The sequence below is a fragment of the Scomber japonicus genome, chromosome 10 (genome assembly GCF_027409825.1).
Source record: "Scomber japonicus isolate fScoJap1 chromosome 10, fScoJap1.pri, whole genome shotgun sequence".
NCBI lineage: Eukaryota > Metazoa > Chordata > Actinopteri > Scombriformes > Scombridae > Scomber > Scomber japonicus.
Window position 1 is genome coordinate 6,224,488 of NC_070587.1, and position 23,034 is coordinate 6,247,521.

A 23,034-nucleotide genomic window follows, 5' to 3' on the forward strand; every position below is an offset into this window, starting at 1 on the left:
ACAAAAGCACAGCAAACATACACATACAAAAAATAAAGTAGAGCCTACAATAACAACATAATAAACATATATATCACATCACTATATCAACATTACATCATAAGGCCAGAGGGTCTCAGAGGATATTTGACACCATGGACGACGAGAGGTTCATCTTGACAATGGAAAGTCATAGGATTTTATATGACACCCCTGCTGCCATGACTGCCCCAGCCCCTGGCTTCCTCTCCAGGTATGAGGTTGGCTCTCGTCCCTCTGATGCAGCCGGAGCAAAATGCTCCGCCTCTGAAACACTCCTGGTGGGGTATGATGCCGTGCAGCGGACGGAACAAAACCGTGTCGCAGCTGGAACGCGACACAGCCGTGCCCGGTGGAATCTAGGCGTAATGATGCGCGTCTTTCTTCCTGGCTGATAAAAGATACAAGGAGTAGTCCTGCTGAGAGTCATTAGGAGGGCCATTTACGCTGTGCTTCTTTTATTCACACACTTTCTTTTCTGTGGTCTTTGAACAGCTATGCAGACATCACAAAAATGAGGGCTAAAAGTTGTTCTTGTGAAATACTATTAAACAGCTGTTCAGCTATAGCTATTATTACCAACACCTGCATTGACGTTGGACCTTTCAAAGTAACCAAAGAAATAAATATATATATGAAATACTTTTTAAAAATCTAATTGTACGCCAGGGTTGAGGGGGAGAAAAATTGCAGCTTGGCTTGCATTTGCAGAGCATGAAACACAGATTAGCATGGTGTGATGCAAGAGAGTGGGGGAAATCACATAGCATTTTCTGCCTCCTCTCTCTGGCCTTCCTATTACCATTCCATCGACAAATTGAATCCAAGGCTGATTTGAATTGCACCACTGTATAACCTCTTATTTATTCATTGCTTTTCTCTCCCCTACATACTATTAAATCTAATAATTCTTTTTTTTTCAGTACAGCAGCCAGCACAAACTGTGAACACCAGAGCGATTCTATGCTTCCCACCGAGTGCTTCCCAATGAAAAGAAAAAAATTTGATGAAAATCTGCCACTTGGTTATTAACTCCATCGTTTTTATCTTGGACTTTATTTTGCCATAATTCTTCATCATACTGATCGATTTTGATCAAAATCCTGACAACTGCTTTGTTATAGAGCTACTTGCTTTTTTATGTGGGCCCGTGGCTCTGTACCAATTCTAGGGGTGAACCTTCTATTCCTTTTATCATTGTACATTCAAATTATAATTCACAAAAACAAAAGTGATAAAATGATGAATTATAAATTATCCATAGCTAAAATAACTAGACAGACATATGTACTTCTGTCTAATTAAGCTATTTAAATACTTAAAATCACAGTGCTGCATCACAGTGATGCAAAAATCATACAAAGATCAAATACTGCCATAAAGTCAAAGACACCCAATTACATTCAAAGTATGTATTTGAAAACAAAAAATGTCAGAAAGCCATAGTTGGCCAGCATTGAATAGATGATTAAGTTCTAAAACAAGAGCCAATTAATGTTGAAGTTATATGACAAAGGCACAACCACAGGGTCCACCTGGGAACAAGAACAAAAACATAAACAAAGAGCAGCTATTTCATTCAGCGTGGAGAGAGGGGGGGGGGGGGGGTACGACCAGTTGCTGTGTTTTATATTTTCGACTATTGTTTAGGTCATAACTGGATTGATTACAAGGCAGGAAGTGTCAGATATTGTTGGCTTACCACCTCAACAATTCACTGGCAGAAGCCCTGAACTGTAATCATTTACTTCTTATCTTTGTACTGTCAGCTGGTGCATTAAAATATTTGTGTACCATCAGTATATTAAAAACTATATGTCAGACGTTGGGGCTTGATCAAAAAATAGAATCAAGGTTAAAAATGGACTGACTTATCCTTCAACAAAATATGCAGCCAAAGGATGCCAGTAATTAAAATTTAATACCTTATTTTGTGATTCCTTTTGATTTTGTTGAACCAGAGTGTTAGTAAGCAGCCCTGTGCAGTCCCCTACTGACGGGTAATTACTCCATTACAGTGATACATCTAAAATCTGTCCACTGTTTACTCCGTGCTTGCCCTCTCACATTAGGCTGTCTGCTATACTTGACAAGAAAATTATGAAAGAGGCAGGGCCAGGCACCACTGAGGTATATGTGTGTGTGTGTGTGTGTGTGTGCGTGCGTGTGCGTGTGTGTGTGTGGTTATAGTATTAAATGGGGCTGTAATATTTGCCACTACAGAACCAATCAATTTCTTATAATGGATAACTTGTCTCATATTCATTCTTGTCTGATGTGGTAGAATATAGCCTGGAAAACACAAATGTCTTATCTATTTTTGTGTGAAAGAAGGAGAGAATGGAGCAGAAAAAGAGGGAAGGGAAATCGTCATGGTAATACTGTGTGTGAAGTGTTTTAAGTGTCATTTTTGGACATATTTGACTTCACATCAACACACTCCAATCAATGCTGATCATGAACTTGGTAAGAAATTGTATGACTCGTTTTCAATTAAACACTGTCAAAGAGCATGACAACCATGAGGTGATATGAGAGGGAGTGTAATGCATCCCCCTTTGTTAATTAAGGAGAAAGTAGAGTGAAGAGCAGTATCACTTTCCTCTTCCATTTGAACAAACTTTGCATTGATTACATTTGGAGATACATTGACATCACTCTGGCAGAAATTTAATTGAAGGTCATTTTTCAAAATTGCGTTAGGTGGAGACACACAGGGCTGAGACAGTGAGTGTAATTATGCTTTGATAATAAATATGTTCAAGTGATAATGTTTACACTGCTGAGTATGAGGAGAATGACAAAGTAGACAGGATGGCTTAAAGTGAAAGAGGCAACAAGGGGCACTCAAAAAGACGTTAAATCATAATAAGAGTTAATAACTAACAGCTGTAGTAATGACTTCCTCCTCTTGAGCCTGACTCAGTGCAGAAAACAAATGCATACTGTATTTTCCTGACCTGAAGTGAGCACACAGTTGATCAAAATGCTGACATGCTAAGAGCAATCCCTGCTGATGGCTACATCCCTTGTTCCTACAGAGTTTATCAAGTTAAAATAGACCAATACTGTACATGTATCAACACTGACCTACTGCATTGGAAAGGGCAAGGCCACAATGCACACAGTCACCACCGGGCACTTCTTTCCTGTTCTATAGTCAGTGGTTTAATGGCCGGAGATTAATTAAAGCAAGTTTACAACGAGGAGGGCACCGATGTTGCCTGAGGGAGTTCTTATCTCTCTTACAAGAACTATCATTAAGATGCCCTTGAGCTAGGCAATTGACCAAGACTTGTTTCATAGAGCTATTAAGAGGAAAACATTTTTTTTTTGGTTTCCTTTTGTTTTAATAGCATGGCAAATATTGTTACATGTAAAACACATACCGTATGTGCTCAGAAACAGCAAGAACAGAAGTGTTTGGAGCAGCAGATTAAAGGTACCCTGTGGAGCTTTTGAACACCAGTGGCGCTATGGAGCACTATTAATGAGCACGTTATGCATAAGTGTGTGTACCCAAAATATGTAGTGCATGCAAGCTATTAAAAGATGACGAGGAAGAAAAAATAAGAATGCATTTGAAGTCATTTGAGGATGGTATATCAAAGTTAGCCAAAGTTTGTTTGTTTTTTTCCCCCCATAAAATCTTATACATAAAAAAAAAATATCTTATTGCTTGCTTGTTAGGCCTATGTGTCAATTTGCCCAGTGCAATTGATGCACCTCAAAGTTTGGCCTTGGCTATCAAATGAAAGGTGTGAAAGATGAGCAACTTAACATCCCTTTGAGGGAAAAAGGCTAGGGAAGAAGAACCGCTAGCCAATTTAAGCATGGAGCTAAATGATGCAGGTTTCAAAAAAATGTCTAAAATATCTGCTTTGCAAATGTTTTATGGGGAAGGAAAATGCATGTTAGGTTAGCATACACTCAAGGCATTTGGGTGAAAGATACTGGATGTAAGCATAACTCATTTTTTTAGGCTGCCTTTAAGTTGGACAACAGAAAGTAAACCTCTGATGACGTTGTATTGTTAAGCATCTATTTAGTCTTTGCTACCAGCCAATTCAAGCATGGAGCTAAATGATGCAGGTTTCAAAAAATGTCCAAAATATCTATATGAGGAAGGAAAATGCATGTTAGGTTAGCCTAAATCATACACTCAAGGCATTTAGGTGAAAGATACTGAATGTAAGCATAACTCATTTTCTTAGTCTGCCTTTAAGTTGGACAACAGAAAGTAAACCTCTGATGACATTGTATTGTTAAGCATCTGTTTAGTCCCCCACAGTCCCCCTTACCTGCTGCTATAATAACAGTAAGCATAAGCAACTGTTTATTTTTTTTTTAATGTTGCATCAGCTCTATCATTATGTGGCCTTTGATTTTCAGCGGCATCCAGATGCTCCAGTTAAGTGATATGAGCACACAACACTGACAGACTCTCTGTCACAATGATGATTTTTCTCAGAGAGAATACAAAATTGCGTGTCCTCACAAGCTAAAGCATGCTCACAGGCAGCTAGCTACAGTTTGTCAACAAAATGACATGCCTTACTTTGAACTGAGGTGAGTGTATCTGTCTCCAGCAGTGACACATTACCAGGAAGGTGTGCAGCTTTGCAAGGTATTACATATTATTCAACCCATGAAGGAGGAATATACTGAGAGAAGAAGGGGGGGGCGGGGGGGGGGGACTATGGAGTTATGCTTCATCCTTTTCCATCAGAAGGGAAAAAAATCTCATACTTAAAATATATGTGATGGCACATACAATATTGTTTACAGAATTAGGGCTTAACATCATTTAGGATTTTAGCAATTCTGGATCTGATTACTGCAGTTTGAACAAAAACATCCAACATGTTAAGCTTATCTGTTCCAGTTCGTATTGATTCCTGATCCTTTCAGAAATGTATTTGAGGCACACAAGAAACCGATTCAATTTGAGCAGATCATTTAGCATAGATAATGAGATGTGTTGTAACTCTCTTATCATATCTTAACCAAATATCCACTAATACCCATCAACAATCAGGCAACATTTCAAAAGGAGGCAGACTCAGTGTTTTCTCATCAGCTCTGTGAAGAGCTGTAATGAAGTCTGACGTTACTGTACAGTAGCAGTATAAAATATGTGTACATGTATTTGGGGGACTTGCAAAAAGGAGTAGCACCCACAGCTTCACAGACCTGATGGTGAATTAAGGTGCCATGTGACAGGCATTATCTGCAGTTTGAGTGAAAATGTTGGTTATTGTAACAAGTTAAAATAAACAACATTCAGCCCCACTAGATGTCAGAAAATTCACTTAAAACTATTTACTATGTAAACAGATATTGGAGTAATGGCGTCCTGGGTAGAGAATTAAGTCACACTCTCTCTCATGCATGTTGGTGCATGTGAGCCTGAATGTGAGTCCCTCTATGCCCTCTGCATCCATTTCCAACATGGTAGCCGTGTCACAAATGTTCCCAAATGACAGCTAAAAAGTACACTGAAATAAGGTTCTGGAAAACATTTGACGTGAGAAACAGCTGCTGTTTTGAGAGTTTAAATAGAGTATTGTGAACTGCTTTCTTTTTTTCCCCCCACAACTTTATTGAGCAGTGCGGCATCTCGCAGGGGCTGAATGTCATGTATTGCAGCTTTAAACTTCCACAACATTATGATGCAACTCCTTTTGGGACTCAGTTACAGCAGCATTCGCAGTATAACTAATATACAAAAAAAAAAAAAAAAAAAAAGAGTGTGTATAAGAGTGATTTTGATGGAATCAGCAGCAGATTCATCCACTGTTGCAAAGTATATGTGTGCAGTGCTTTAGCTTAGCCATCAAGTTTAATGAACTCTCGTGTGTTAATATGCACTCTTGGCCAACTGTAAATCATCATGCTAACGTTTGAGGGACAAGAGAGAACCAGATTCCAAAATGGAGGAGGCAATCATGTTACCCATGATGCACCATTTAAGATCTTGTAACCCTACTCTGTTCCAGCACCATCTCTGCTGTGAGGCTGAACCACCATTTTGTAAACTATACTACACACACATGTTGTGTATATCAGTAAAGGCAGAAGAAGGCACACTAGGTCTCAATTTCACTTCAAGAAATCAATATGCCAGATCCAAAAAGCATGCCTGTTAATTAATCCCTAGTGTTTAAAAATTGGAAACCGGTTCTCTGTAGTCAACCTTGTTCACCAATGCAGACTAGATGGGATGCTGATTGTTATTGATCTGATACAGCTCTGTAATCACTTCTCTCCTGTCCCTGTACGTGATAAAGAGTAAAAAGCAACACTTATGTTATTTGTAATTACAGGAAATGTCCCATGTTTTCTTTATCCCTTTTGGTCAACACTTCACAAGAAAGGGCATTTTAGGCAAAAGTTGGCCCTCAGTTTACCTGACTGTTTGAATAAAGTGTGCAAAGGACCAGACTGATCTGCATTTGTAAACACTTTTGAGCTCAACCTTCACCTCTTTAACCTCAATGTGCCTTAAAGCAACGTGTTTCTGTTTCCATTGGAGCAGAGTAATTCTGATCATGCCCTGAATATAACCCAAATAAGAAGCAGTATAAGCTAACCGAGTTTGTTCAGCATGAGTAAAAATATTTGAGTTGTCAGAAGATTTTCATCAGAATCATCAGGAGCCCTGAGCTCACGATGGTGCACTGGGATGCTTCCTGTGCCAATTAAATAGCACACACAAGATCAGTTGTGCCACGCGAGGAGGTCGCTATGAAAAGGGCAAGTGAATCAAACAAAAAACTGTTAAATTGATCCCCATGCATCATTGCCATAATCCAAATCATTTTACTAACACAAGGAAAATAAAAAATATTGGAGTTCATTAGCCAGTTTGAGCAAAAATGTAATACTTATAGTGCCTTTGTTATCTTACTGTTGCGCAGTAACTCAGATAACAGATACAAACACAGACACCCAAGGAGAGGTGGTATAAACCAACATGTCATTTTTACCCTGGTTACAGCACTCTTCAGGGACCCTTGACAAAGCCAATATTTCCTCTGAGGCTTCCCCTTTGACACACAGCGAACACCTTGACTCATTTCTTGACTGAACAAATGTGAAATGTTACGACAAGCCACTCAGCTGCCACAGCGCTTGACTTATGTAAATGCTTGTGCTGAATATGATGGTGGATTTACTATCCAATACAAGTCTCCTCCAACACTGTAAAGTCTATCACCGTGTACAAGGCTGACACTGAATCCCATTTTATTCGGGAGCTGTGACACTATAATCTCTATCAAAGCAACACCAAGGAAAAAGTAATGTTTTATGCTCAAACTTGTAGCAGGTGAAATCACTGAAACAATAATGGCTGAATGAAGCAAATGTAGCAATGCAGATAGAAGAGTACACAAAGCTAGAGGAGCGAGAGACATTATAGACCATGTGTTTACATTTGGCATGGGGGAAATAATAAGAAATAAAAGAAGAAAAACACAATAACAAACACTGGTGAGGGATTTTATCCCAAGCTTGACAACAAGCAAAAGCCTATTTGGTGGGTAAAAAAAAGTCATGAATAAGCCTGTGGCCGCAGTTAACACGTCTTTGGTAGAAAATAAGATAAAAGCTGGCATGCAGTTAAATGCAATTGCACACATCGCTGTATGTGCTGTGAACATAGGGAATAGCTTCTAGGAGCCAGAACAGCAGAGAGATGTCTCTTGGTTGAGTGAAAAGCCGCTGTTGGGCTAAATGACTGGAGGTCATCTGAGCTATCCGTAACAGATCTGTGTGGACATTGGAGACCTGTTAGGGCTTTCACCAGAGGCAAAAAGAGAAAAAAGTATAACCAGAGTGCCTGAGAGATGGCTTCTCACTGATGCATGTGTTGCTGTGTTGATAAAAACTCCCGTCTTCAACATTAACCCTAACACCATTTCTATTATTCATACTGTACAGGCCATTAAGCTGTTGTTGTTTTGCCTGGCAAGGCTGCAAACTACATATCTCCCTGTGTGCCCAGATTCTGGACTTGCCAAGACTCAGGTGGTCAGTCACACCTGTAACCTCCTCATCCTAAAAATAGATGCCCCCCAAAGTTGTGTACTCAACTCCCCGCTGTACTCCCTGTACATGAACAACTGTGGTCAGAAATATATCCAACTCCATCAACAGAGTTTGCTGGTGACATCTATGACAATCAACAAGAAAGGTTGAGCACCTGGTAGTCAACATCAGACAGACATTTTGGCAAAAAAGGGAAAGTAATGCCTTGACTACTTCAGCCTTCCTGGTGGTCCAAAAGGCCTTACAGTATATTCTGGTTCTGTGGAAAATGGTACTGCTACACTCAGGACCAGGACTTTTACACCTGAGGAAAGAGCCAGAGCAGGTGGGATTCTGAAGGATCTTCACCAAACCAACAACAGCCTTTATAGCCAGAAGTTCAACTCAGAGAGACAAAGAAAAAGCTTATTTCCTCAGGCCATCAGGATGGTGAACTCTGCAACACCATCTAGCACATTGTTCTCTGTAAATCCTTTGCACTGTGCATAAATGCACTCAAGCTTTGGTAATTTTTTCTTTTCTTTTTTCATTTTAATTTCCCACACTAGTCCACTAGTCTTTTAGCACAGCCTTAAGTTTGTGTTTGTGATAACCTTTTGATCTTGGCATCCATTTTGGGTCCTACATATACTGTAGTTGTCCAGTGCAGTGTCAAAAGAGTGGTTTCACACAAGCCAGCACATTACAGCTTGATCACAATGGCATGGGCACAAGTCTCAACTTTAAGAAATTCAAATGTCGCTGGAGGCTGATGCCAGGACATAAAAATAATTAATACAGTCTACGATTTGATGAGTTCCACACCTCAGGCAGTTCACCCACAAAGGTAATATGAATCAATAACCCCGGCCGGAGCCCTATGAGTTCTCCTTTTTGACTGCTTTACCTTTCAATCATATCATACCAGCCTACCAACTGAATGATTATAAATGCCATGACGGCAATTCTTTTCCAATTGCCTTACTAAAAAAGACATTACACCGGGCCCATTTGCAGCTGCTGGTGCTGGCACACAGAGACAGGGAGAAAAAGGAAGCACTTCCTCAACCTAAATGTTGTGCCTGCATTTCTGCACCTGCCAATTCAGCCAACCTTACATCCACACATATGCATTATTATAACACTGCATTCCTTTGATGCACATCTATGATGGACCCTCTTACTGCCATACATTGTCTATCAACTGTGAGAGCTCACTTTCAGGTCTAAGAGAGATGACACCTTTGATATAGATGAGAGATACACTTTAGCAAAAGCTACTCGGAGTGTTTCTGTGTTGTCACCTGCTATTAAGTGGAATCTCCTGGAAGGTCGCATTTTTTATGACACACATTCCTTCATATGAAGACGTCTCCAACGTGTACGTGCGGAACGGCAACAGGAAAAGTCAAGCACTGCAGGGCGCACTCTGTGACACGAAGATGAGACAGCATCACACTGGACACTAAAGCAGAATGGGGTACAATTATGAAGCACCATGCAATCAAGGGGGTCCCTGACAGGCTGAACAGGGTCTGATGAGCTAGTGTGTCACTCCGGAGCTCCAGGACTCCACAGCTAATCAACCACCAAGGAGGGGCTTGAGGGGCGCGATCACTCAAGCCCCTCCATCAACACATAGAAGGGGAGGCAATCACTAGCCCATTTCCATGCGCTGTTTATCCCCCCCAACTCCCCCACCCTCGACTCTCAAATCAAGGTGCACAGATGACCAGGGAAGGGCTGGGTGGAAGCAAAGGTTAATGGTGAGTGCAATCAAATGAAGTGTGGAAAAAGAGAAGGAAGAAAAGGAGGAAAAAACTTTTTGGATTTTTAAAGTGGTTTATTCAAGGCCTTTAATATCTTTAAATAATCATATATGGATTGGAAACATGAGGGGAACAGATTGAATGAGGCTCAATTGCTTTCCAACCAGCAGCTCATAAGATCCCTGTGATTGGGCTTGCAAATTGAAATGTAAGTCATGTAATACTGTGCGTTGAGAAGACAGAAGGGGTACAGGTCAAGAAAGGTGAGAGAGGGGAGTTCTCATTTTACCCTGGCAAAGGATTAACACAATGAGCATATGTTAGCAGGGTCACATCTTCTGTCTTGTAAGAAAAGATGAATAGCAAGTGAATGAAACTCAAACTAAAGCTTATCTTTTACCCTCTCAAAAGAGCACAACTTCAAATAAATGGTTATTTCTTCTCTCAAGGAAAGGAAGATGGGGAATCGAAGACAGAGACTTAAAAGGGGGAAAAGGGGGTTCCCTTTTCCATCACCATGTTGCATATAATATGAAACAAAAATGAATTAATGAGCGAACAAAAGTGTGACAGCCTGGCAGCTTGATAGTACTCTGACTTCACAGATGCACCACTGCACATAATTGGAGGTAATATCTTCTCCTGTCCTCCGTTTTAAGTTTGACAGTGGCTGGAGAGGTTTCCCTCACTAATAGGCTCCACTCAGAAAAGCACATACATGCACACACCAGGATCATCCGATCATGGATCATCATGGTTTCTTCCGATGCTTAAGCAGAATATTGACAAAGAACAAGAGTCCTCTGATCTATCTGGGCTTGAGCCAGCCATCATTACAGACTGCCCCCCTCAGCTCACAAACCCTGCTGAGTGTCCCCTGGCCTCCTAAGGGCCCTGATAGAGGAATCCCTCCCTTTTTAAACTCATATCTCATTCTTGTGTGGTTAAATCTCTGGTCTTTCACCATGCTGTGTACAAGGGACCTATGGACATCTAAGAAAGAGGAATATTGAATTCTTACAATTAAATGTTCTCTACTAAGTGATCTACCATCTTTCTGCTGCTCCCTTTCTTATTCTTATGATTTTTTATTTTAAATAATGGCTGACAGTTGACATCTGCATTTACATATTGATATTTTTGATCAATTGCTTATTTATTTAGAAATTATTAAAACAGTAATTATAAATTAAAATAGTTACCAGTGGCTAAATAAGGAACAACATTCATAGTGATTCAGATGACAGCAAGCAAGGTATAACCAGAGTGGAATTAGATGATTTTGAATTTTTCAGATAGAGTGCATCATTGCAAGTGTTTCTTTTAATGATTGATGAAATCATCCTACTTCTTAACCTAAATAAACCATTTGACAGTAAGACTAGAGTATCTGATTCACGACATAGCTGAAAGTGGGGCTGAGATACATAATTTTTCATTTTTGCTAAATAAATGTCTAAAGAAACAGATTAATTAATTGCTTCATTAAGAAATTGCTCTTTTTGTATACAGTGTATTATAGCCTGTGTTCTCCATGTAGCAGGAATGTGCCTAACCACATCTGAAGTAATTACCCCTCTGGCAGACAGGCGATCCATACGTGAACAGTGCAGAGGGAGGCTGAGCAGGACATTAACTGAGCATTAATTCTGTGATGCCAGTGTGATGCCAATTATTTTAAAAGGTGGTCAATGTTCTGATGGTTATAAATTTCACCAATCAAGCTTGCAAAAGCTGCCTGTTGTAAACAGAAAAAGGCATGTCTGGAGCAAAAGAGTGAGTGGCTATTTTGTTGTTTAAACCCAATCAACACAGGAGAAAATATATGGTTATATTGGACTGTAAATTGGATAGGTATTTCCCTCATACAGTATATGCACAGTTGAAATGTAAGCCTTGTGATAGTTATAGATGTCACTGTTAGAAACTGTGTTCTCATTTACCTATCATTTCTTATAGACATTAGAAGATATTAACCATGCAAATTTCCTTTTCTTGTTTTAAGTCACATTTTCAACATGGCATTGTGGCCAATGGTGCCCTAAAATTACATTTAGCATAACAAAAGAAGACGCTCAGGTTTTGCTGTTACCCCCTATCCTACCCCAGTTCATTCATACTGATGTTAAGGCTGCTCAATTAATCAAAATTTGCTCGTGATTACGATTTTGGGGCCAGACGATCTCAAAACTAATAAACTTTTTGTAATTTTCCTGCAAAAAGCTGTGCATGCGTATTTCCGTCCCTCCTCCACAGCATGCACTGTACATGCACTACACCATAGCTGCCAACATTCCCGTTTTCCCCGGGTTTCTCCTGTATTTTTAGACCCATCTCCCTCCGCCCTCCCGTTTTGTCTTTTCTCTCTGGAATCTCCCGTAATTTTACAAGCCCCAACTTTCTTTGTTAATAATAATAATAATAATGAGAAGCGCACAATAACAGGTTTTATTTTGAAAGCTTAGACCAGAAGCCACTGGAAGACACCGGAAGCCGCCGCAGCTCCGTTAGTGTGACAGAAGCTGAAACACACAGCGAAATGTTTTAACTATAAATAAAAGTGCACATTTTCCAGCCTGCGTCAGACAATGGTGACTAATTATTAAAAACCAGGATGTGTTGTGTGTACTATCGCCAGCACTAATATCTCCGCACATCTTCTGCTGTGTGTTGCGTTAAGCGGCAGATAAAAGGCTGCTGCTTAGAGGGGAAAATTAATTAAGCCAAATGGACAACAAATGCAGCATGTTAGTTAAAAAAAAAAAAGTTAATAATCGAGATTTTAATTTTGACCCAAATAATCGTGATTATGATTTTTTCCATAATCGAGCAGCCCTAACTGATGTTAAATAATCTGCATGTTAAAAACACAAAGTCTAAGTGTGTTTTTAAAGACAGATATAATTACGATTATATGATATATAACGATAATGTTTCAGGGGTTTCGGGTTAAAATGGCAGGCAAAAAGGACATTGGCATTGTTTGCTTAACCAATGAAAATGATGGCCCTAATACACTGCAGATGTCCCGTTATATTTGCATACGATTATTGCAGCATTACTTCAATTGATCCTTTTCATCAGACCAGATAATACTTGCTGATTGCAGGCTATTTTGGCACAGGCAAATTTCATGGTATTATGTTGCAATTGGAAGCATTGCTCGTAGTTTCCCCGGGTTTATTCAGAAATTAGTCAGCTTTCACAGAATGATTCTCCTTTATTTCTCTGGACGAGGAGAAAACAAAATGCTTAGGTTAAGGGGTTTTGAAAAGGGGGAAGGGTGGGGTAGGGGGGGGGGGGTGTTATGTAAGCTTTTTCTTTCCCTGAATTTGATGTTTGGCCTTTGCTTGTTTTATTTAAACCTCGCTTTATATAGAGATTTATATCTTAATGTCTGGGAAATATGTAGTTACAAAAAAATAAAATGTTTAGATGTGTAACCCTAAAATAAATCATTCAGTCTTTATGGTTTAACACATTAAAATGATGACTTCTGAGCCATTACTGAGTTCTGATTGTGCCAGAATGAAATGATTAAATCCATTTAACAAATTGGTGTGTGCAATGCAGTGACAATGCAAAAAAAAGGTAGTCGGAACACACACTGAAAGAAGGAAAAAAACACTTGAGGCTGAAAGTGAAGAAATGGAAGCACTTGAGACTGGGACATAAGCTTGAGGAACAAAACAATCAGACTCAATTCCTTATTAGCTCTGAGATAGAGAATTGATTTGGACAACAGACAAAAAAAACCCAACAAAAAAACCCCAACTACTGCTTAGACGATGCACACAGACTAATCACACACTAACCTTGGCCAAACACATTCCATTTACCATTTTAGCCCTTTCTTAATACTTAAACCACATCTAAACATTAAAAAAAACTGCAAGACAGTTACAACCTTTTCTGGCTTTACATTAAAGGCCCTAATTCATACAAGCATCACTAACAGCTTTACTAAAATGTACTGCCAGCCTCAATCCACCCACAATCTCTCCTCCTCTTCCCCTCCCTGTCAATGGTAATCTGTGTCTTGTTCCATATATCTGAAGCTGGTCACATGCAGACAAGCTGTCGTCAGATGAGTCACGGGGGAAACATTTTGCGGTTAACCACACTGCTCTCCAGGGGCAACCTGGACAGTAGATCGGCAGCCAGTAAAACATTCACTGAGACAGGAGAGACCATCCCAGATTGTCTTGTGTGTGCACGGCGCGAGTGCTGAGTGGAATCTTCTGGGTATTGGCTGTGTTAACTAAATTGACATTGGCTTCTAACCTCCTGGCTATCCATCAGTGGAGTGATGAGTGCAGGGGCTAGAGAGGTAAGCCCCCACAAGTCTTATGCACTTCCTGCAGTAGTCCTCCCATTTGTTACTGCTGCGATGAAAAGGAGAGGGAGGGAAAAAAACAAAAAAAGATGCGTGAGGCAGACTGTGGAGGAAAGGATCTATGTTCCCCCACTAAATAATTTTTGACGATAGCCATTCATTTGTAGTGGTTTTGGCCTGAAGAGGTTTGTCTTATCTGTTCCCTCTCTTTCTCTCTTGGGGGAAAATAGAGGGTGAGTCTTCTCTAGCCTACTCTCTCACAGTTGATTAGTAAACTCCTGCTCTACCCCTACGCTCCAGGGATTCCATGCCAGCTCCCCTTATACATCCCCTTGTCATGCACATACTCAGACTCCCTCTCTTTCCTTCAGTCCCTCCTAAACACACGCTCATGCACAAACACACACTCACTCACATCTTCCTACAGTCATAGAACAGCAATTTGAGGGAATCACACAACCAAGACCTGACATTTGCGGTGCACCTGTAACAATGAGAGCTTGATTAAAAGGGCAGAATGAAACAGTGTCACCCTCCATTCATTGTCCTTAGCCCAAGTTAAATAGGATTTAAACCTGCATTGCAGCTGATACCTCCACTGTCAAATCCTGATTGCTTTAAAGCAGCAAGAAGAAAAGGTCTTGTTATTGTAATGCGTGTGCGCAACTGTATGTAACTGAGGTGTCAGAGGTGACCAACTTTACACAGAGCGTCTGGGAATAGATAAGAGCAATGCTAACACAGGGAGGGAAAGCAGAGCTAATACTGCTATGGTCTTTGAAAAGCGCAGGCATAAAGCTTAGTTTTATCTGGCTTGGGGCAACACACAAAAGGCGCCAGCATTGCAACGTGGTGGGTTTTAAAATTGGGATCAAAAGGTTCAAGCTAATTAACAAGCTAAATAAGAGTCTCCAAGCTTCATCTATGTAACCACCCTCGCTCTTTCTCCCTCCCTCCATTTCTTTTGCTGCAGTACTTTGTGCGTCTATGGTGTGTGTGTGTGTGTGTGGTTTGCCAACATATACAGTTTGTCTGGAAAAGTGAAGACAAATTGCTCCCTATGCTGAAATGTAAAAAATAATCACCAAATTACCTCCAACAAGATCATTCTAATTAACTATGTTATATTGCTAGCGTGACCCTGAGAGCGGAATGTCCTGTGATCAAGCTTTCTACTCAAACTGTTTTGATGTTATTTGACTTTTTCAGCAGAGCCCCGAGGAGGCTGAGATGGGAGAGTCAAATGGAAAGGACAAGGGCACATAATAAAGACAAATGGCTAGAGCATGAAATTTGATTCATTGCCTTGGTACAGAAACATTCACAGGGAAATAGCCAACATTGACATGCCATGAATTTCAAAACACTGTCAAATCCAAAAAAAAAATCACACGTCCTGTTATAATGACATTTAGTCCCTCAGAGGCCTGCAGGTAGATTGTGAACCAAATCAATCAGCCTGCTATTTCTGATGGACGTTTCTAAGTTGAGCTGTTTGAAGATATTTAAAAGGTTGGTTCATCCAAATGAAAAGAAAAAATAAAAGGTTTTGAAATATCTTCTCTTTTTGGTTTGATCTTAAGATTGATTCGTCTTTTGCCTCTACTGCAGCAATCTGATCAAAAGATCTGTCCTGCTCAGATCTTGCAGATCTTTCCAGCTCACTTAGATTGTTGCATGATAAGAAACCATCCCCACAATTCCATATAAGTATCCTGGTCAGCTTGAGAATCTTAAAACACAATTAATTTTGAGCAGAATCTTGAAATATACTTGCTTAATGTGGCTCTGTGTTTTATTTATGTACTGGTTTTATGTCCTTATTGCATTATAAATTGTAATTTTCTTATTGTTTTGATCTTGTGAAACACTTTGTTGATTTTGTGTTTTGAAGAGCACCACTCAAATAAAGCAATTATAAACTGTGTATGGGATTTCTGCCTCCATCAAATACAATGGAAGTGATTGGAATCCTGTTATTTTTGCTCACAGCATTGAAAAATGACATGCAGTGTTTTTCCCCAGAAACAACATCCTGGTCACTTTCATCAGAAACACTTTCTATCAAATAAATAGTCTCTATGAAATTAGTAGACAGTGTGCCATGTGGATTTTACAGTATTCGGAGCACTGATTCTGCAAGTAGATGTTGTTGTTAAAATGTTAAAACTGTCAGCACCACTCATTTCCATTGTATTGGGTGAGGCATAAACACCAGAGGTTGGTATCTCAAAACCTTTTTTTTTTTTTTTTGATGTGGTAATTTGGTTGAACTGACCCTACTTTGCCCCTGAAATAGTTATAAATGAAAACCACTGAAATATTGTCTGCAAAATACCATCTAAAGTTCAAACACCAGCAGAGTGTTTTTCTCACTTTTGATTGAAAATTGATGATGAACTTTCTGTCCATAAAGAACTCACCACTTTATTTATTTCAATAGGCATCAGAAGCATATGATTACAGCAGACCTTTCACTGCAGAGCACCCACTTTGTAGTATGATATGAAAACACCATCTGGTGTGTGAGCTGTGGCTAGGCTAAGCTAACTGGGGCTAGATAGAGGCCTGCTGTGTCACAGGATTATCTTACTGGTTGGTAGATCCGCTCTATTAGCCCCTAGTGGCTTGGATTATTGAATGATCATTATTATGTGTGACTGAACAAGGAGCTAAGTACCTGCACTTCCTTGATGCAGTTAAGTCTTGTTAGCGTTAGTGATCAGACACATTATGAGCATATTTCAGGGCATTTATTACACCTTGTCTGGAACATACACCCACTGCTTATTTAATATACTCTGACTTAGACTCAGCTCATTTAATGCATGTTGACTGGTTTATTGTCGCGACTTAAAAAAACAGCTCTGCACTTCAGAAAAGACAGACTATGCAAGCCTGGAGCACATATTTGTTTGTGGAAGTGGAATGTTCCTTTCTGATGCGTCTAAAGAGGATCACAGGCGTGTACAGAAGACAGCACATTCAGAGACGGGGCCCTCTGCTCAACAAAACGAACATCTGCCGTTTCTCATCAGCGAGACTGAAGCTAATGACGAGCCGCGAGTACGCTGACAGAGAGAATGGATTTGGATTGTGTACAAGAGGCCCAGTGAGACCAGACATATGTTTTGGAAAATGTGTGGATGGAATATGGGTTTATATAGTACGTGTGTGTGTGTGTGTGTGTGTGTCTGTCTGTTTGTGTGTGTGTGTGTGTGTGTGTGTGTGTGTGTGTGTGTGTGTGTGTGTGTGAACACCAAGGTACAAATGCCCGAGAGTGGGAGAGCCAGAAAATAGGCCTCTGCTATTTCTTTGCAGTTCGTTTAACGGTCCATGTTTATACAAGTGGATGAAGGGGAGTGTGTTAGCGCAGGTAAAACAACCATTGTGTTCTTCCCCCTCTCAATCTCTGCTTTCGCTAACAGATAATGGAATTACACATCAAAGACGCTTCTCCCTGTATCCAATTCTTCGGTGACCTCTACCAGCCTTTCTTCATATTCAATACGACAACTCCCTGGCCCCAAGCCTCCACCAGCAGGCTTCTCCCTGTTTCCACTCTCTCTGTCTAGGGAGAGATTAAATTTAGATGAAAATGAAATATTCATTTCCACTCAGCAATTGATGGCCACCATCTTAATTTGATACAACTTTTGATGCAACATCTCCTCATTGTTCTCTTTCGACAGCAAACACTTTTATCTTTTTTTTTTTCTTGCCCTGCTCTTCCCTCCCTTTGCCAGCCATGTCATCCTCCTGCGAGTAATTCTCATACATGCAGCCCTTCTGGTTTGACTTTGTTAAAAGTAGAATTGCAAAGTACCATTACAGCTTTTCGCGGTCTCTTGAAATATGTCTGTGTCATTTCAGATGAGACATTTGCACAAACCCCGACGAGGAGGATCTCAGGGAGCATGCGAGTGGAGAGTGCACTCTCTATGGCTCGCTAGAAGAGTTAATCACATGAAAACTTCTCAGTCTCTCTCGCCCGCTGGTGCGGGAATAAAGACAAGCCTCTGAAGTGGCTCTGTGTTTGGAGACTTCAACCAAAGTGGTGACCACAAACCGTATTTATCCCACTGAAGCTTGTGAGTGGTCACACTGCATGCAGCTTTGTCGGCTTACATTTAAACATGAAGGCTGTTTCACATGCAATAATTAAGTCTGGAGTCGTGGCTGCCCAAAGCATTTTAGAGAAGCTAAATGCAAAATGCATTTGACCAGGTGTTGTAAGGCCAGAGTGGGAAGCTTAGGAAATGAAATCAACATGAAATCATGAGGGAGATTGATTAACTGGCACTGATTAAGTGCTTTAAGTATTAGGTAGATAAAGTAATTGATTATTCAATAAATCCCTGTCAGGCAGTGAATAACCTTGCTGAGAAAGAAAAGACACAACAAATGATGAATTAGTTTCATCAATCCACAGATGAGACACAATTTATAATAATCTGTCATTACTGAATGATTTAACAATAAATGTTTTATATAACTGTACGCTATATATAATACACATATCAAATTCCCAAAATGGGCAGTCCCTATCTGATGGATATGAAAGCAATGTATGTACGGAAATTACTTAACTGTGCTGGTACAATGCCCTCAGAGGTAACAGGACAAAGCAAAAAAAAAATCATATTCAATGAAATCATTGTTTTAATATGCTTCTTATTTCAAAGCTGGCAAACATACAAATGATCTCCAGAGCGGCATCAATCAACACAAGACACATGATATCTTGTGAGAGAAATCACATCCACATCCTTGAGCACTTTTGTCTTTGATTATAACATTCAATATCTCCTGAAAATGTTCCTAGATGAGATGAAAGATTGCAAGTTTTTTTTTTTTTACAAAAGGCCCGACGGAGGGAGACTAAAGAGAGGCACAGCATGTCAGAGGACAAATACAGGAGGGGTAGTCTTTTTCTCTCTCCGACAAATAGAAGCTGCAGAATGAGACGGGGCGACCATCTGGCCTCAACTTAGAGCAATGCACTGTAAAAGCAATAAAATCAATGGCAACAACTCTACCTTGGATGCCCACCATTACCCAGATGGTGTACTTGGAGATCTGCACAGGCCACCTAACCAAGACACAGACACAGCGCAGACAGAGAGCACCATGCTCAAATACCACCACCCACCTAGATGATTTTCAATGGTTTGTTTGTGTTAGTAACCAGTGGTGAGGAGCGACATTGGCCACCGTGCATTGACTATGAGAGAGCCCTCTGTTGGTTTTAGCAGGGTGGCTGTGACACAGAGCACACACACATACTTGCACACCAAGTACCAAATCACAAAAACGGGGGGTAAAAAAGGTCCACTACACACCCACTCAAAAAGACAAAAAAAAAAAAAAATCCAAATCAACAGACTGTGAATAGAAACATCCTCTCAAAGAAAATACTACAGTATATCTCTAATCATACACACACTTATTGCATATTTATACACATATTCAACCCTCCATTATTGGAGCAGGCAAAATAAAAATGTGAATGCCAATACCAGAAGTATTATTGAATATATCTTGTTATTCTTTTGGACAAAATTGGATGGATAAACAGAATCGTTGTAGCTTCAAAAGATCATATGAAGATTTTTATTTTTTTTATTCAACCTTCTCTTGCATGTCTCTCTTCTCAGCTTGTCAAGATACAATCTCAGGAACACAACCCCACACCCCCCCCCACACTCCCCCAAAAAAAACTGCACCTGCACTGCAAGCAATGATAGATTCTATAAAAAGCAATAGTGCGACTGTAGTACACTTCAAGGTAAATTTGTCTCAGCACTTTGACATTTTTTTTTAAAAACAAAGCCTGTCAAATCTTTTTCAGGTCTTCATTTGAGCTGCTGCCACAGTTAAAAAAACAGAAAGCATAAAAAAGGATAAATGAAGTAAAATGTCCCTTTGACCAAATGATTTCAGTTCAGATCTGTAGAAAGAGAGCTTTAAGGATTTATACTGTTTCTTAAGACATCACCAAAGTCCATACACAGCAATGTCATAGAAGTCATGGCTCTTCAGAGAGCAGCAGTCAATCATCAGGACATGCTGGGCCTGCGACAGCTGCATATGATGCTCAGCAGTAAACATTATTCTAAGGTGTATACTGCGTGTCTGTTAAAGCTTTTTTTTCACAATTTATATTCAACAAAGATAATAGTGCTATAAAATGTAGCCGTACTTAATTCTGTTAAAGTCAATTAGCTTGAATTTGAGCTAATTTGCTTTTTCCTATGACCACTTATTGGGCTTGACAGAAATTATATATCCAGTGTGATGTTGGCGATTTGCTGATATGTCATACAAACTACCTTGGAAGGCCATTTACCTCTGTTAAAGTGGTAGAATATGGGGTATGCAATTTTGAAACATTCATCCACTTTCACTCATCATTTATGCCTGGAAGACAAGAAGCTCCATGCCATTAAGATGCTCTCACTCCCTGCCTGCACTCCGGCTGTTGTAGTGGTATGTTAATGTGGGCCAGTGCCATTTTGAGTAATTGTCCTGCATGGGACTCCGCCAAATGTCAAAAACGATTTGTCTCGCGACAAAAACCGTATTGATCTTCATTCTGTTCCTGTCTCTTGGCGGCGCAAAATGTTTCATCGCATCGCCTGCCTCCGAATGACAATTCTCACATTGTTCCTCCATTGTGACTGATTGGAAAGTGACAACGCCAGCACAAACCTGACTTCTTTTGTTTCTCACAGCATGTGTGGAAGATCATGAGGAAGGACACGATTTAACTGCAAAAGACAACATTGACCACAATGCTTTTGCCAGGTATTCCTCATGTTGTGGGAATGTAAATCTGTTTACACAATCATGTTGTGGGGACTTGTTTGCCTTATGGGGACAAAAAGCAAGTCCCCTTAAGGTAAACTATCAAATTTAGGGTGAAGACTTAGTTTATAGTTAAGGTAGTTTAGGGTTATGTAAAGGTTAGGGTTCGGTTTAAGCAAGTATCGGTTATGGTTAATGTTGGGATAAGCCTCCAGGAAATGAACTGATGCCAATGTAATGTCCTCTGAAGTGATTGCAACATGACTGTGTGTGCATGTGTGTGTGTGTGTGTGTGTGTGTGTGTGTGTGTGTGTGTAGGTACTTACTTTGTTTTGTTTGATAAGGTAAAACTTATTTCCCTGGGGTAAATTGTATAACATTGCGTGAAACTTTCTGATGGAGCTGTATTTCTTGATTTAATACTCAAGTCTTTAACAGACTGTCCTTAAAAACTTACTCCCAGAAGGCATGGCAATGAGTCTGAATCTAGCTGGTGACTCAACATGCTGGCTGCAGAAAATGGAACAGACAAAGCAGAGTGCATAGAGGTTACACTAACCCACAATATTTCACTGCATGGCCTCTGAGTTTTATAAACTGCTATAATGCCATAATGCACGGCTCTCCTGTTGCTTGCTAATTTCAGTAAAAAAGAAAATGTACACATGGCACGACTGAGGCGAACGGTAAAAAAAAGACTGCTCATTCCCCCCGAAAAAAGAAAAGAAAAAACAACAACTAAGCGCTGTTGTGAACGCACGGATAGGACCCGAACCGAAATGAGCTGAACAGGGAGCAACTTTCAAGGTTACAATGCAAATGTAAATGTAAATGTGTACAACTTACCTATTCGAATAACATGAGGCATCCCGTTAGAGTACTGAATCCAAAAGAGACATGCAATCAGCGATGTCCAGTATTCCCAAATCGCACTCCGGGGAGACAGCCAAGTATTTCGCATGGTTGTGAAGTCGCGGGATCCACTTTTTAAAATTCCAAAGACGACTCAGAATTGCTCATCAAAATGAATTCGACGGAGCATATGAGGATTTTGGTGTCTGCGACAAATGTGCGCTCATTGTACTTGGTGCAACATTCTCCGATGTTTTTTTTTTTCTTCTGTTACTCACAAGTCTGAGAGCGGTTCGATCAGGATGAAGCCCCCAGTCCCTCACAGGCGGATCAGATACACCTGCGAACGCAGGCTGTTACAATTAGCCTACAGGAGTCTCTGTATCCCCTCCTACCGCCGATGCTATCTGTCTACTGGCAAGTACCACGGCAACAGCCGAGCAGGACCCCCGCACCGCTGTGGAAGAGGAAAACTGCGCCTGCGGAACTTTGGGTCGCCTCGAACGATTCTGTCGCCCGTAAGATGGAGAAAAGCGTTACAGCATGAGCGAGGAGGACTCTGAACGCACTTCACACACTCAAAAATGCTTATTGTTAGTTTGATGATTCCGGTCCCTCACTCCAGTCATGAAAACTGTTCATATAACACAGAGGTACTTTGTGAAGGTGGAGAACCCGCTCAGCGACGCTCCTCTCCAGTTGCGCACGGCTGTGGCACGAGAGTGGTTATTGCAGAACATCCAAATATATTGAAAAGGGCTCGTTGTTACACAGAGAGCATTTTATAAATCGTCTACTTTGTGCTGGATGGAAAGGTAGTGCCGAAAGCCGTGCATCTGCGTGCGTCTGACGACCCTCCTTCCACGGAGCCACTAGAGGCACGCGTCGTTACGCATAGTTGTCAAAGTATTTTATGGAGGTGAGAGGGATCCGAAGAATGACCCGATTCTCTACTTGTTGTATATTACTGATAAACGTGCATTATTTGAATTTCTCCACATTTTATATCATGAAATTTTGGATTTTTATGCTTTTGTGTTATCAGGGTTGTTGGAGATGCAGATTTTTTTATTTACTCCACTGAGAAGGAAATTGCCATTTTATTCTCTGCCTCAAGCAAAAGAAAAGGAAAACCCCCGGCTGTACAGTACTGTGAATGGGTTGAGTTATTTGCATGAGGGGAAATAGTGCCAGTTGAGGATTGAGCCATTGACAAAGCAG

General features: G+C 40.4%; 1 protein-coding gene across 1 annotated transcript in view; it reads right to left on the reverse strand.

Annotated features, from left to right (window-relative positions):
* Positions 1-21,922, reverse strand: part of grik3 (glutamate ionotropic receptor kainate type subunit 3) — a 95,694-nt gene extending 73,772 nt beyond the window's left edge. Inside the window, exon 1 of the mRNA XM_053327947.1 lies at positions 21,808-21,922. Coding sequence (XP_053183922.1) covers positions 21,808-21,922 — 115 coding nt within the window. The remainder of the gene's footprint in view (positions 1-21,807) is intronic.
* Between the last annotated feature and the right edge of the window lie 1,112 nt (positions 21,923-23,034).